This window comes from Neopelma chrysocephalum, unplaced genomic scaffold (genome assembly GCF_003984885.1).
Source record: "Neopelma chrysocephalum unplaced genomic scaffold, ASM398488v2 Primary Assembly neopelma1_43, whole genome shotgun sequence".
NCBI lineage: Eukaryota > Metazoa > Chordata > Aves > Passeriformes > Pipridae > Neopelma > Neopelma chrysocephalum.
In genome coordinates this window covers 17,769,225-17,781,299 of record NW_020897702.1, presented here as the reverse complement: position 1 = coordinate 17,781,299, position 12,075 = coordinate 17,769,225, and the positions used below count along the sequence as shown (strand labels likewise).

The 12,075-nt window shown below is 35.0% G+C and overlaps 1 protein-coding gene across 2 annotated transcripts in view; it reads left to right on the top strand.

The window, feature by feature from the left end:
- The window catches only part of TMEM135 (transmembrane protein 135), a 168,803-nt gene that overhangs the window by 10,800 nt on the left and 145,928 nt on the right, over positions 1 to 12,075 (top strand). For both annotated transcript variants that reach the window (XM_027677473.1, XM_027677472.1), the window contains exons 2-3: positions 884 to 1,011; positions 6,726 to 6,818. In XM_027677473.1, the coding sequence (XP_027533274.1) occupies positions 884 to 1,011; positions 6,726 to 6,818 (221 nt within the window). The remainder of the gene's footprint in view (positions 1 to 883; positions 1,012 to 6,725; positions 6,819 to 12,075) is intronic.

The window sequence follows — 12,075 nt, the reverse complement described above, 5'->3', positions numbered from 1 at the left end:
TCCACAATCACTCTGGGCAACCTGCTCCAGTATGAAGCCACCCTCAAATGAAAATTTTTCTTCTTTAGGTCTCATCCAAGTTTTCCATAGTTGATCTTGTCTGTTGCCTCTGGTCTTACCCCTGGGTACCTCTGAGATGAGCCTGGTTTGCTACACCTCCACATGAGCTATTTGCGGAATTTCTGTAGAAAAAAAGGGTTTGAGGACCTTCAGTGTTTGAGTCATTAAATAGATATTCTTTATAATACATGGGACATACATTAAACTGGCCAAAAAGAATGTTTATTTTTTTAGATTGATCCAGATTTCTGCTATAGGCAGTTTTTTAGATAATACATAATTTCAGTAAAATTTATCAAGAATGTGTTGTTCTTCCCAGCAAATGGTAAACATTTTTTGGAGGACTTGCAGTGGATTAATTGGAGTAGAAAAGATTTAAAAATGCATCATTACTTCATAGACACTCTGTAAGGCCTGTATTTGGATTACTTTAGTGATAATGACTGACCATAATTATGTGATAGTCCAATTGTCTTGAAGATAAAACTCGGTGTAAGTTTACCACATCTTAGAAGCTTTGATATCTGGCAGACAATGTTTCTGACGATTATGGCCAATGGTAACAAGGTAATAAAATTCCTCCTATACTTCTTATTTAGGATTGCTTGATGTATTTCCTGGTATAAACGTTGTAACAGCTGGAACAAGTTCAAAGGAAATCTTTGTGGTATTTTTCATAAACCCAGCAAATTTAAGAGGCTTTGTTTTACTACTTAAGTGGGCATGTCTCATTTTCCTTTCTTATTTTTCTTTACAGTGTGTAAAAAAGAGCCTAACTGAATTAAAGTTTGTCTTCCCTTTTTTTTCTTCCTTCCTCCCTCAGATTGCAGCTATTCTCAGGAAACGAAAACTTGACTATTATTTGTACAAACTTCTACCTGAGATCTTGCAGTCAACTTCCTTTCTGACAGCAAATGGGACCTTGTATATTGCTTGCTTTTGCATTCTAAGGTTGGTATACTATCCTAAAAATGAAACATAATAGTAAAGCTATTTTTGTGCAACTTTTCAATTTAAATAATAATTTGTCTCTTTTTGTAGTAGGCTTGTTTATAATGTTTTGGAGAAAAAAAAGCTACAGCTATGCCATTATCTTGATTTCTGCTCTTACCAATTGAATATGAAACTCTGCTTTTTTAAAAAATTATTTTCTTCTAATTTTTGTAATCTTTTAAATTAGTAAACAACTCAATGTATCCACTTTGCTTCTTTTTGTCTGTTTTACTGATTCAAAATACATTGTTGCAGGAAATTCAAATAGATTCTAAAGGGAACCTAAGAAAGCCTAATCTTTCTTTCCTAGGAATAATTGATGTAATTTGATATTGGTTTCTATTTTCCTGATGCAGGGGCTGTGATAACTTTTAATTATCCTAAACTTTATCCAGCCATCCAAGTTTGTACTTGCCTTATTGTGGTCATAAATGAAGGAAATCCCAGCACAGCTTCTGGGGTTCTGTAAGATACAGACTTGCTCTGAAAAATAAGTATAAATGGCTTCTGTATCCTGAGCTGTTTCCAGTGTATATTGCAAGTAACTGTCAGGATAGTTAAAAATGAAGCTTTCCTGTTTATGAATATGATAATGTCCTATATCTAAATGCATTTATTGTAAGAGATGTTACACATAGACATGTAAAGCCTGCAGTAGCTATGAATTTTTGAAAGTTAACTGGCAGCACACTCACTCAATAGCCCCACTAAAAGATAATCAAACCCATTATGTATGCCCTAATTCTAAATCTGTTTAGAGGTCTCTAAACTTTGCTTCAAAGCTGAAGGAGAAGACTAAGAAGAGGAGGAGCTGCCTGAGGAGCTGTGGAATGCTTTTTAAGTAAAATATTTGCAAAGTTCAAAGTGAATATATAAGTAATGAGCTCTAAAGAATATGTTTTCTAGCAATCTAGGTTGTATTAATACTGATTTATCTTTACTCTTCTGAGCTATAGAGTGCTTTTCCTTATGCTGCCATGTATTTGCCTGTAAATCAGCAATGCCTTACTTCAGTGCTGTAGTTAAATGTTACTCTCTAATTTAAGCTAGTATGGTTTTAAGTTTCATGGTTTTCAGCTATTCCCCTTAGAGAGGATATTAGCCATCTAGCAGATCTATGACTGTGTCTGTGCAAGTAGGTAAGAGATGAGTATCTTCCAATGGAGGCAGTTGGTATGGCATCACTTTCACCTATATGGAGCATAGGTGTCTAAAGCTGTTCTGACCTCCCAGGGCCAAATGCAGACTGGGTAATGGAAATGCTACTTAGTCCAAGTGCCCTCCAAATTCCCTTGAAGCATTGTTTGGATTGACCTAGGACAGAGCCATGCAAAAGATAATTCTAACAATTTAACATGGCAAGGGATACCTGTAAATGTTTAACCTGCCATTCTTACAGCTGTGCAGCACAGTAACCCACCAACATCTCAGGAGCTGTACATGTTTTTCTGTTGCAAAGAGATTCCCATGAAGAGTTGTCAGCTGCAGCAGAATCCTTGCTGGCAGGATCTCTGCACAGTGCCCACCACCTACAATTGCAGGACATGCAACTAAAAAGTTGTTGGCTAGGGAGCTGATTGAAACTGGTGAACTGGAATCACTACTAGAGGCAAAAGAACAAAGTGTTTAGGCAGCCATAGGAATTGTGCCTGTTTTAAAGTACATGAATGTCCAGTTATAATGAGTATTTGCAGCTGTTCTGACCATAATAAAATTCAGAGCCTCAGCAAGTAAGTGACTAGGATATGTAAGAGCTATTAAATGACATTTCAAAAAACAATGGATAACATGATTATTAGAAAAGTCATACTTTCCAAATTTACTAGTATGCTTTGAAGAATAAATATGTACCTGGTGATGATTCACCTGGTGCATTTTACATGAATTCCCGGGTGACTGTGACAAAATTTCTTGCTAGGACTCTTCAAGAAGAAGGGTTCTCTATTTTCCAGGAATTAGTAAATTATTAACAAATAGTTAATATACATGAAACAAAACAAGGGATAAATAATTGATTTTTGTAATAGGAAGATGTTGCCAGTGAAGTTCCTGTTACGTCCTTTGTTTTGGATATACCTAAAGAATCTGGAAAAGGGGATGAAGACTAGTATGAGAGATGGTATGAGATTATTTAGGTTACAGAAATCTAAAACTGACTCTCACCCATTTCTGAAATATGTGTTGATTAAAGTCACTTATGAAATTTTATAGAGAAAAGTACAAAGTAATGCTGTGGGAAGAGGAAAAGCAGCTCTATCCTCACTCAAGGATGGGCTTTAAACTAGCTGCTATTAATCAGGTGTTTGAGGGTCATCATGTGTGGCTAATTTGAACAAGTCACTTCAGTACTTGAATATGGTCAAGGAGTGAGTAAGTGTTATTTGGAGAGAAAATGAGAACATGCCAGGAAGCTGAATAAATACATGACACCTTTACAAATTGAGTAATGTATGCCTTTTTCTTTTTAAGAGCTTCTCCTAAAATCATAATGTTGACAAGTCATTCACTTGGGATTACTTAATATCAACATTGTCATGCAGCTTAAGCCATATAAGCTTGCTTTTTTTTTTTAACCAATTTGTGGTTTTAAAAAAAAATTATATATTTTTACATAAATGTATATATTTTTAATTTTTTTTTGAAGTTGTATTATTCCTTGAATTTATTGCTGTGTGATACAGTGTATTTTCAGTAGCCCCTGAGAATAAAAGTAATTGTAAGTGATTTTCCAGGCCAGAATGCAATTTGGTATTGTATATTTTAATCCATTAAAGAAACGCCAGTACCTCTCTTTCTGCATAACTGGCCTGAGTATTTCTGGATCTGATTTGCAACCATGGAAATCAGATTGTCTGTCTGAGTCTGTGGAGACCTAGATGCTCTAGATCTGGTCCTACATAGTATCGAGAACTTGGATCTGATAGATTTGTATAGTAGGATACATGCTGCAGATTTTGTATCTTTTTTTGGTTGAAAGGTGTATTATAGCAGGAGCAGCAGTAACTCAGAAACAAAGTTGTGCAGCAAGGCCAGTGCAGTTGACTGCTCTTACCCTCCTGGAGTTCTAGACCAAAGCAATAGAGGTTTCTAGCTGCTCATATTAATTCATATTTACCTGCACAATTCCTGATTTGAGGAGAGCTGCCTGTTTCCTTCTTTTGTAGCACCAAGGAGAAGGTGTACTGGTAGACATATAGGGTGTCCTGGATCAAGTGACTACTTGATCTGTTCTTAACTTTACCAAAGTCCCAGTGAATCTCTAGTCCCTGTGTGTACTAGTCATCCAGTAACAATTAAAAGATCTAAGTATGAAAGGTAATTGGGACTGAGACTTCCAGCTTGTGCTAATATATCTTATTGATACTCCTGCAGTATTTGCTTCTTTTCAACAAGGGAAAACCACCAAAATTGAAACTGCTGCAAATATTCTCAAGGATGTACAATTTCAGGCAAGAAAATGCAATTAAAATAATTTCAGGGATTGTTTAATATTCTCAGCGTTTCACAGGTGGGCAGAATTTCAAAGACATCTAAATCCAGTATCAGCATTGATTTAGGCTGTGAATAGATGTTCTATAAGGGATTGCCAAGCTAATATGCCTGACTGTTTTTTCCTCGTGTTTTTTTGCTGAAGTGAACTAGGGCCTATGAACAGCCTGTTCTTTGGCCGAGCAGTGAGGGTGATGTTCTCTGTTACGGGTGTGTGACAGGCCAGCTCGGGCTTGTAATCTCTTCTGCTGGTGAGATCCAGAAGACTACATCTGTCTGGGCTTCAGATGGAAGTGCTAGGCTCCAGTGCTGACAAGCATTACATCTGTTAAATGAAAGGTGATTTTTAGATGTTTTGTTCTAATAAATGCAAAACCTCATGAAGACATGGATCTCTTAGTCTAGCAACTAGAGTAATTACTAGAGTAATTATGTTTGTCCATGTACAACTTGCTCATTGAGGAATTAGGTGAAAAAACTCATAGTTCTCATTCCATACACCATGTGAAAATAACTATGCAAATAATAACAAAAACTCATTTTCATTTACTTTAGGATTAGTTTAGTTGTTTCACTTACTGATTGGACATTTTGATTTCCACTAGGCTTTATTATGTAAAATATGCTACTGTTTCTGAAATCTTGTCAACCCATACATGTAAGCATTTGTAAAGGGATTCTAAACTGTGCCAAAAGAACAAATTCCTGTTTCTTTCCCACAGAAAAGACATTTGTTCTGTTACTTAACAGGTGTGTCTGGTAAGATGTGTTCATACTTATTAAGATGTTTAAAATGACTTCTCTGAAACTTCATACAGTAATTACTTTCTGAGAGAGTCCTAATAATGAACTTTAGGTCCTGCAGCATTTGGCATTGTCATCCTGAGAAATTATCCTTTTGCAGCCGTGGGAATGAACAGTGTGTGTAATTGCCATTACATCACTTGCTGCTGATACACTGGCTCTCTTTTCACTTACAAGCATAAGCTGGCGTTGCTCGCCGGTAATGTTATTTTTGCTGGAGAGCTATGAAATGAGGCTGTTCATGCCTTTTACAGGAAGAATGAAAGTGAACTAATCAGATGGTGTTGATTAATTATCTTTGTTCTCTCTTCTGTGATGTCAACATGAAATTTTATCTAAGAAAATGTCCTTTTCTACCCTGTTTGTGTTTTCCATTTTGTTTGTTTATTTTGTTTGCTGTGTTTTTTGGATGGGTAGACTCTGTTGTAGCACTGTTTTCCCTCCAGTAGTGGTTATCAGCTGAACAGCATTGATATAGTTGAAGTATATTTATCATCATGCTACCAAATGTCATGACTGTCTGACTATTGTTTGCTTCTGTGATCAGCTTGAATTAGTTTGAAGGTGCAGGTGTCCTGAGCAGACCAAATGTGGTTGGTGACATTGTGTCAGACATGCAGTTTGATTTTCCTTCTTTAACAGTGACCAATTTATAGAAAGATTTTCGTTATCTATAGAAAGATACTGTCATTTGTGTAACTATTTTTTTTTTTCAACTGTTATCGTTTTAGGAATTTCAGTAGTTGAAATTGTGGGGACTCTGAATGAAATCCAGATCTAATTGCAAAAAATGAGAGCTTTCCCAGCTTAATAGGAGTGGGAAGTCACTGTTGCTTCCACTTGTAATGTAGAGATTGATTCCTTGGCTTACTGTAAATGTGTGCTTTCCTGTTTTTAGCATCAGTAGATTATCTCTTTGGAGTGTGATGGATATTATAATTATTTGATTTGATTTCTACCTCACCTGATTGCATTGCTGCATTCCACAAAGCAAGTCTTTCTGAAGATGTATTTGGACCAGTAGCAGAGAGATAAGCAGATATAAGTTCTTTTAGAAGATTTTTCTGTAACTAATATCTACAACTTTTCAGAAGCTTTCGTGCTTTCCTGGAAGAAAACTAGTCGTTTCAATGAAATGAATACATTAATGAAGTGTTTCAGGTATTTAATGTTTATGAAACCCTTGGGGAACTCTTCTGAGAATTATCCAACTGTAAAAATATAATTATTAGTGTTTATTAGTAAGTACAGATTAATGTAAAAGGACAAAATTAATAAATCATTTTTAATTTTATGATAAAGCTAAAATATGGTGTTGTACATGAATGTTCCATTTGCATGTAATATGTGTACATGTTACATATATGTTACTTTTTCAGGAAGATACTTGGAAAATTCTACTTTTGGTCTCCTGGCTTTGGTGCTGCTTTACCAGCTTCTTACATGGCTATTCTCATCGAAAGGAAAAGCAGGTAGGGTTTGTGTTTATGGATTTTCAGTTTTATATAGTAATATTTCTTGTTGTGGTCAATTGTTGAGTGACGTTTGACAATTCAGTAGTTTTGTTTCAGAATGCTGGAAGTATAGTTCATTTGAAGCAGTGTCTTTTGGAACCTTATATTTCAATCTAGAAAGCTACAGTGAGAAAAACACTTTACAAATATTCAGTTTCCTGCTTGTGGTTTGTTTTTGTTCTTTAACATGTAATTGGTTTGCTCAGGATTGCCTGATGAATCTCAGTTGCTTAGGGTTTCCCAATGAAACTGTTGTTTTTTGTTTGTTTTTTAAAATATAATTTGAATAATATTTGAAGTTAGTCATAGAGAAGGAGACAGGTGATGAAAGTTGCTGATGACTTGAGTTAACAATGTGAGATTAGTTAAGGTAGAGGAATGCTAGGATGTTGTGGAAAAAACTGTGGATGAGCTGAAATAATCCAAATTATTCAATCATGGAGTAAACATATCCCAAGCCAAGTTTTAGGTATGTCAAAGTGCTGTCCTTTTGAAAGAATGCATTAGCGATTGTTTGTGAAGACTGAGGATGTGTAAGAGGTTGTGGAAATGTGGAAGCACTTCTAAATCACTTTCTTTAATGTAACTATAGAGAAAATAATCATAATCAAATTACCAAATAAGTTAATTATCTTTTTAATGTCCTCTCTAGCTGACTGATTTCATCTTACTGTAATTACTTCCTAAGAGGTTGGATACATTTTAGTAGAACTTTGTCTAGTTACATAAACTCCAGCGCTGCCCTTGGCATCAGTGTTTCATTTTGTCATGTGAGCAAATGCATTTTTCCCTTTGATCAGTGACAACACTGGCTTAACTTTTCCTACAGACCTGTTACAATGTGGGGCTTTTCCGAGCCAGAGTTCTAATATTTCTAGATAACATTAAAGAAGAAGAAATCAGACTGGTTGTCCATCATGAACTTCTTGTACCTTTCAGAGTACTTGTGAGTTAACAGTTGTAACTGCTTATGAGACCAAACCTGTACAGTGTTTTTGCATAATAGTGGAACAACTATGAGAAGCTTGCAAAGTTGAGCTTGTTAAGTGTAGCAAAAAGAGTAGGAAAACAAATTTTATATCAAATGGGCTTTTCTAAAAGTCTTAGTGGCAATGTGAAATGAAAGCTTTGACATGTTAACAGGCTTGTATTTAGCATCTGAAATCTGAAAGAAATAGAAGTTGAAAGAGAAGTACATGAAAATGACAAAAGTAGATTGGTACAGCACGTATGCAATGAATAATGCTGGAATACTTAGTTCCTGGAGGGTTATTCTCCTTTCTGTCCAAATTCATAATGTGTGACCTAAGGTATTTTGCCTACAACTCCACGTTATATTGCATCAGTGAAAGGAAAAAAGGCAGTGTTGGTATTACAGTATAACACGTGTATGAAAATGTGGGGTCATAGTTCTTATTGAAAAAAATGTTAAAGACATCAAAAGGTATTTGAAAGTTTAGATTTTTTTTTTAAATATGAAGTTGTTTTGTATGTTCTCAGATGGCAACTATGTATAATGTGCAAAATCCTGCTGCTGACAGTGAAATATGACTTTCTGATTTTACATCTGTTAGCCTGTTAGCTTCTGTTACTGGCAAAATCAAATTTTAATAGACTTGTAGTCCCATAGGAAGCTGACATTTCACATGGAGACACAGGGACATTTTCAGTTATCTTCTAAGTAGCTTAGAACAGATTGTAGGGAAAAATCAGGGAGGTGGGAAAAAGTCCTGTTTTGAGTTCATAAACATATCTCTAGCCCTTCAAATTGCTACTAGCAGCTGGCAGCAACATTGAACTTAATCACTTAATCTCTTCCCAAGTGGATACCCTATTTTAAGTACCACACTGGCATTTGCTTGCATAGCATCCCTGTCAGTCCTGAACTTGGGAACAGCAGGCTTGTAAATCAGATTTTCTTTCAAGTGTTGCTGTTCATGTGTGCCAGCCTTGTACATTTTATAATTCTTATGAAAGAATGGGAAAAAGAGATGGATAGCTTGGCTAGATGCATTATAACCCTGAGGAGGAACATGTTTTTTAGTGTGTTACAGAACTAGTTTGATGATAGTTCGTATCTGTGTAATATATAATTGCAAATTTGCATGACAGTGGCAATGAGGAGAGGAGGTGACATTGCATAGAAATTTCAAATAGACTCAGGAAATGATCTGCATTATGTTATGCTGTTACAGTTCTATAAAGATATAAATGGCATGTTAATATGTCCATGAGTATTCCATTTGGTACTATAAAATATAGTTATCCTGTCTATGAAAACTAGTTTATTAGGATCTGTGGAAAGGACCAAGGAATAAAAACACATTAACTTTTTTGTATCTGTATATATAAATGTTATGTGAGAACTGGTCACATTATTATGATTAAGTAATGTTTTGATAAAAATTATTTCTTAGATAAGAATTGGATGTAGATATATAAACATGGAGATTATGTGTTTGCAATGCGTGGATTCATATTCTATGCCTTTCATCCCTTACTCTAGTAGGAGGAACCCAGAATTTTTGTATTTTTCTGGAGCTGTCAAGCTCCTGTTGGGTTAGGTTGCCTGTTAGGGTTAGAAAGAAGCCAAATGCAGGATTTAACAAGTGTCAGAGTGACATTTATACCTGCATAGTTGGTATATGTTTGATGCTCTGAGTAGAGTGAAGAGGGCACAGAGTTAAATTTCAGTTGATTTACATTACCTCATTATCTCATACAGTACATATCTTTTTAATCTCTTTTAGCATTAGTCCTGCCATGTTATTTTTCTTCTCTGTATTTGTGGCTCTGGCAAAGATATTGAAAAATGAAGCAAAAATATTGTTACTGGTTTGTTATGTGTTTTCACATGCAAAGAAAATGTTCTTGTAAGTAAGGGAAGTACTCCCTTTTCCTGGGGAAATAAATATAATTCGTAGAATGTATGGTTTTTTAATTTCACTTGATTAATTGTCAATGTTTTAGTTACTCCATATGTATATATTGTCATAATAACTATGGCTATATGATAAAAAGTAAGGTTCTAACAGGTGCACTTGCACAAATCTACTTTAAAGAATATAATATTCTTTACAGTTTGACCTTTTTACATCTTCTATTAAAGAAAAATGTGCAATTGTTTTGTCATAGAATTCAGTTTTGTAGTGTTAGACATTAAAAGCTGTGTTAGTCTCTTCAAAAATAGAGATATGACTCAGATACATTAATTTCATTAAACTTCCTTAGGAAATCTTTATTAACCTTTGTATGAAGTTGTTTAACCATATAATCTTTGTCAACTCCTATAGGTGTTGTTCCCAACTGTTAATAAGAAGAAATTTTATTTGTAGTTTTGAAAGAAAAGTATTTTGTTTAGGTCTTTCAGTCTGATTGTAATTCAAATTTACAGTCACATGTTGTTTCTTTCAACATCTATTAAGTGTTATCATAAGAATTAAGCATATAGTAAGGAGGAGATATGTGGCTTGAACTGAAAGAGACATGGCACTACCTTGTTGTAGAAGTGCCGAGGGTGTTAGAAAGCAAGGAAGTAACTGAATATACTTGTTAAAATTGTTGTGAATGAAGCTGTTGAAATGTGATTTGAGGCTTGGCTGAAGCCAGCCTGCTACTGGAAATCTGATTAGATCAATTGTGCCTTGCTGATTTCTTGCAGTCTCATAGATAGTGGAGAGCCTCTATTTAAGACCTCTGTGATTATTCTCTAGGAAAAGAATTATGTTCTCTTAAGGGTTTTGTAAATGTGCTGATGTTTCAAAACCATTTATGTTGTACTTTGCTAATAGCTAAATGGCAAATTTCATTTTATTGGACTCTTGCTCAGGAAATCATGTATTAACAACTTTCAAGAACTATAAAGCTTTAAGAGGGGACACAATTCCAAGTTTAATGAAATTAATTGTCTTGCTGCCTGGCTAACTTTTTGTTTCCCCCCCTTGCCTTTTTTAAGTAATTAAGTCAGAGAAAGTTTAACTACAGCCACCTAAAATTTCTGTGGCAGTTCTGAAGGGACCCTTCTGGGGTTGCCCCCTGCTCCCCCTTAGGCTGCATTAATGTTTACATACTGGCTGTTAACGTTATAGTGGCGCCTGTCTCGTTGCTACAGTTAAGACTCTGTCACTGATGGTATTATAAAACTTGAGATTTAGGGCTTTTATAATTTGGCTGTAAAATCTTGCTCCGGGCAATTTTTTGCAACATGTTTCTGGTTGAAAACTCTGTGCATTTTTCCTAAAAAACAAAGTATACTGGACTCTTACAAAAACATTTAAAGTATGTTCATTTAAAAAGTGGAACAGTTCAACAGTGCATGTTGTAGAGAACATCTATATATATACACACATATATTTAGTGTTCTTGGAAACAAAAGTATTACTATGTATTGCTTAGAAAGTGACAGAAATATTTGTGTAAGAACAATGTGGAATTTTTAGACAGTATGTTCTGATGAAAAGTTCAGTGTTGTCGGGATTATTTGCTTGCCATAAATGCCATTAGTCTAAATACATTATAAAGGAGCACTGTGGCAGCACAGTAGTGGTAAAAAGTATACACTGTAAAGAAATACATAATTTCTCCAAGTTTGTTCATTCAAGTACAAATTTGTTGGTATACCTTTCTCTATAGTAGTATAGTATATTTAGACTTGAGGTGACAATTACCTTTCAGAAATGTTTTATGGTTATTCAGTTTGATGTTGTATTTTAGGGAAAGAGATAAATCACAAGTAAGGGTGGGGGGGGTGAGTGATCAAAACAGGTAAACAAACTCTTTTAACACAGAAAGTGGTTTTGGAAGTGTTAGTCTTACTTGCTACAGATAAGAAATTGAGAAAGCAAGCTACACTGAGGATGACTTTTTGCCTATTTTTTGTGTTGTAGTGAAAAAGACGCTTAAGTTTGAATCACTGACTTGTGAATTTTGTGGTGTAATCTGGTAAGGAGAACTGGCAAGGAGACAAATTATTTTGGAGTTGTACTTCTCTAGAGTGATTATTACTGTGAAATATGGAGCCACGGTGTAGAAGTTACTGGGAAAGCTTTTTATTTTTAAACCAAAATATGTTAAATTTCATTGTACTTCAGCAACTGTCTTGGTGAGACATGGAGTTTGAAGGATCTGTGTTTTTGTAGGAACAGCACATAAACATTTGAACATGTTTTGCTGCACGATCTGAGGGCTGCTACTGTGCTGTAGTTATAGAATCATA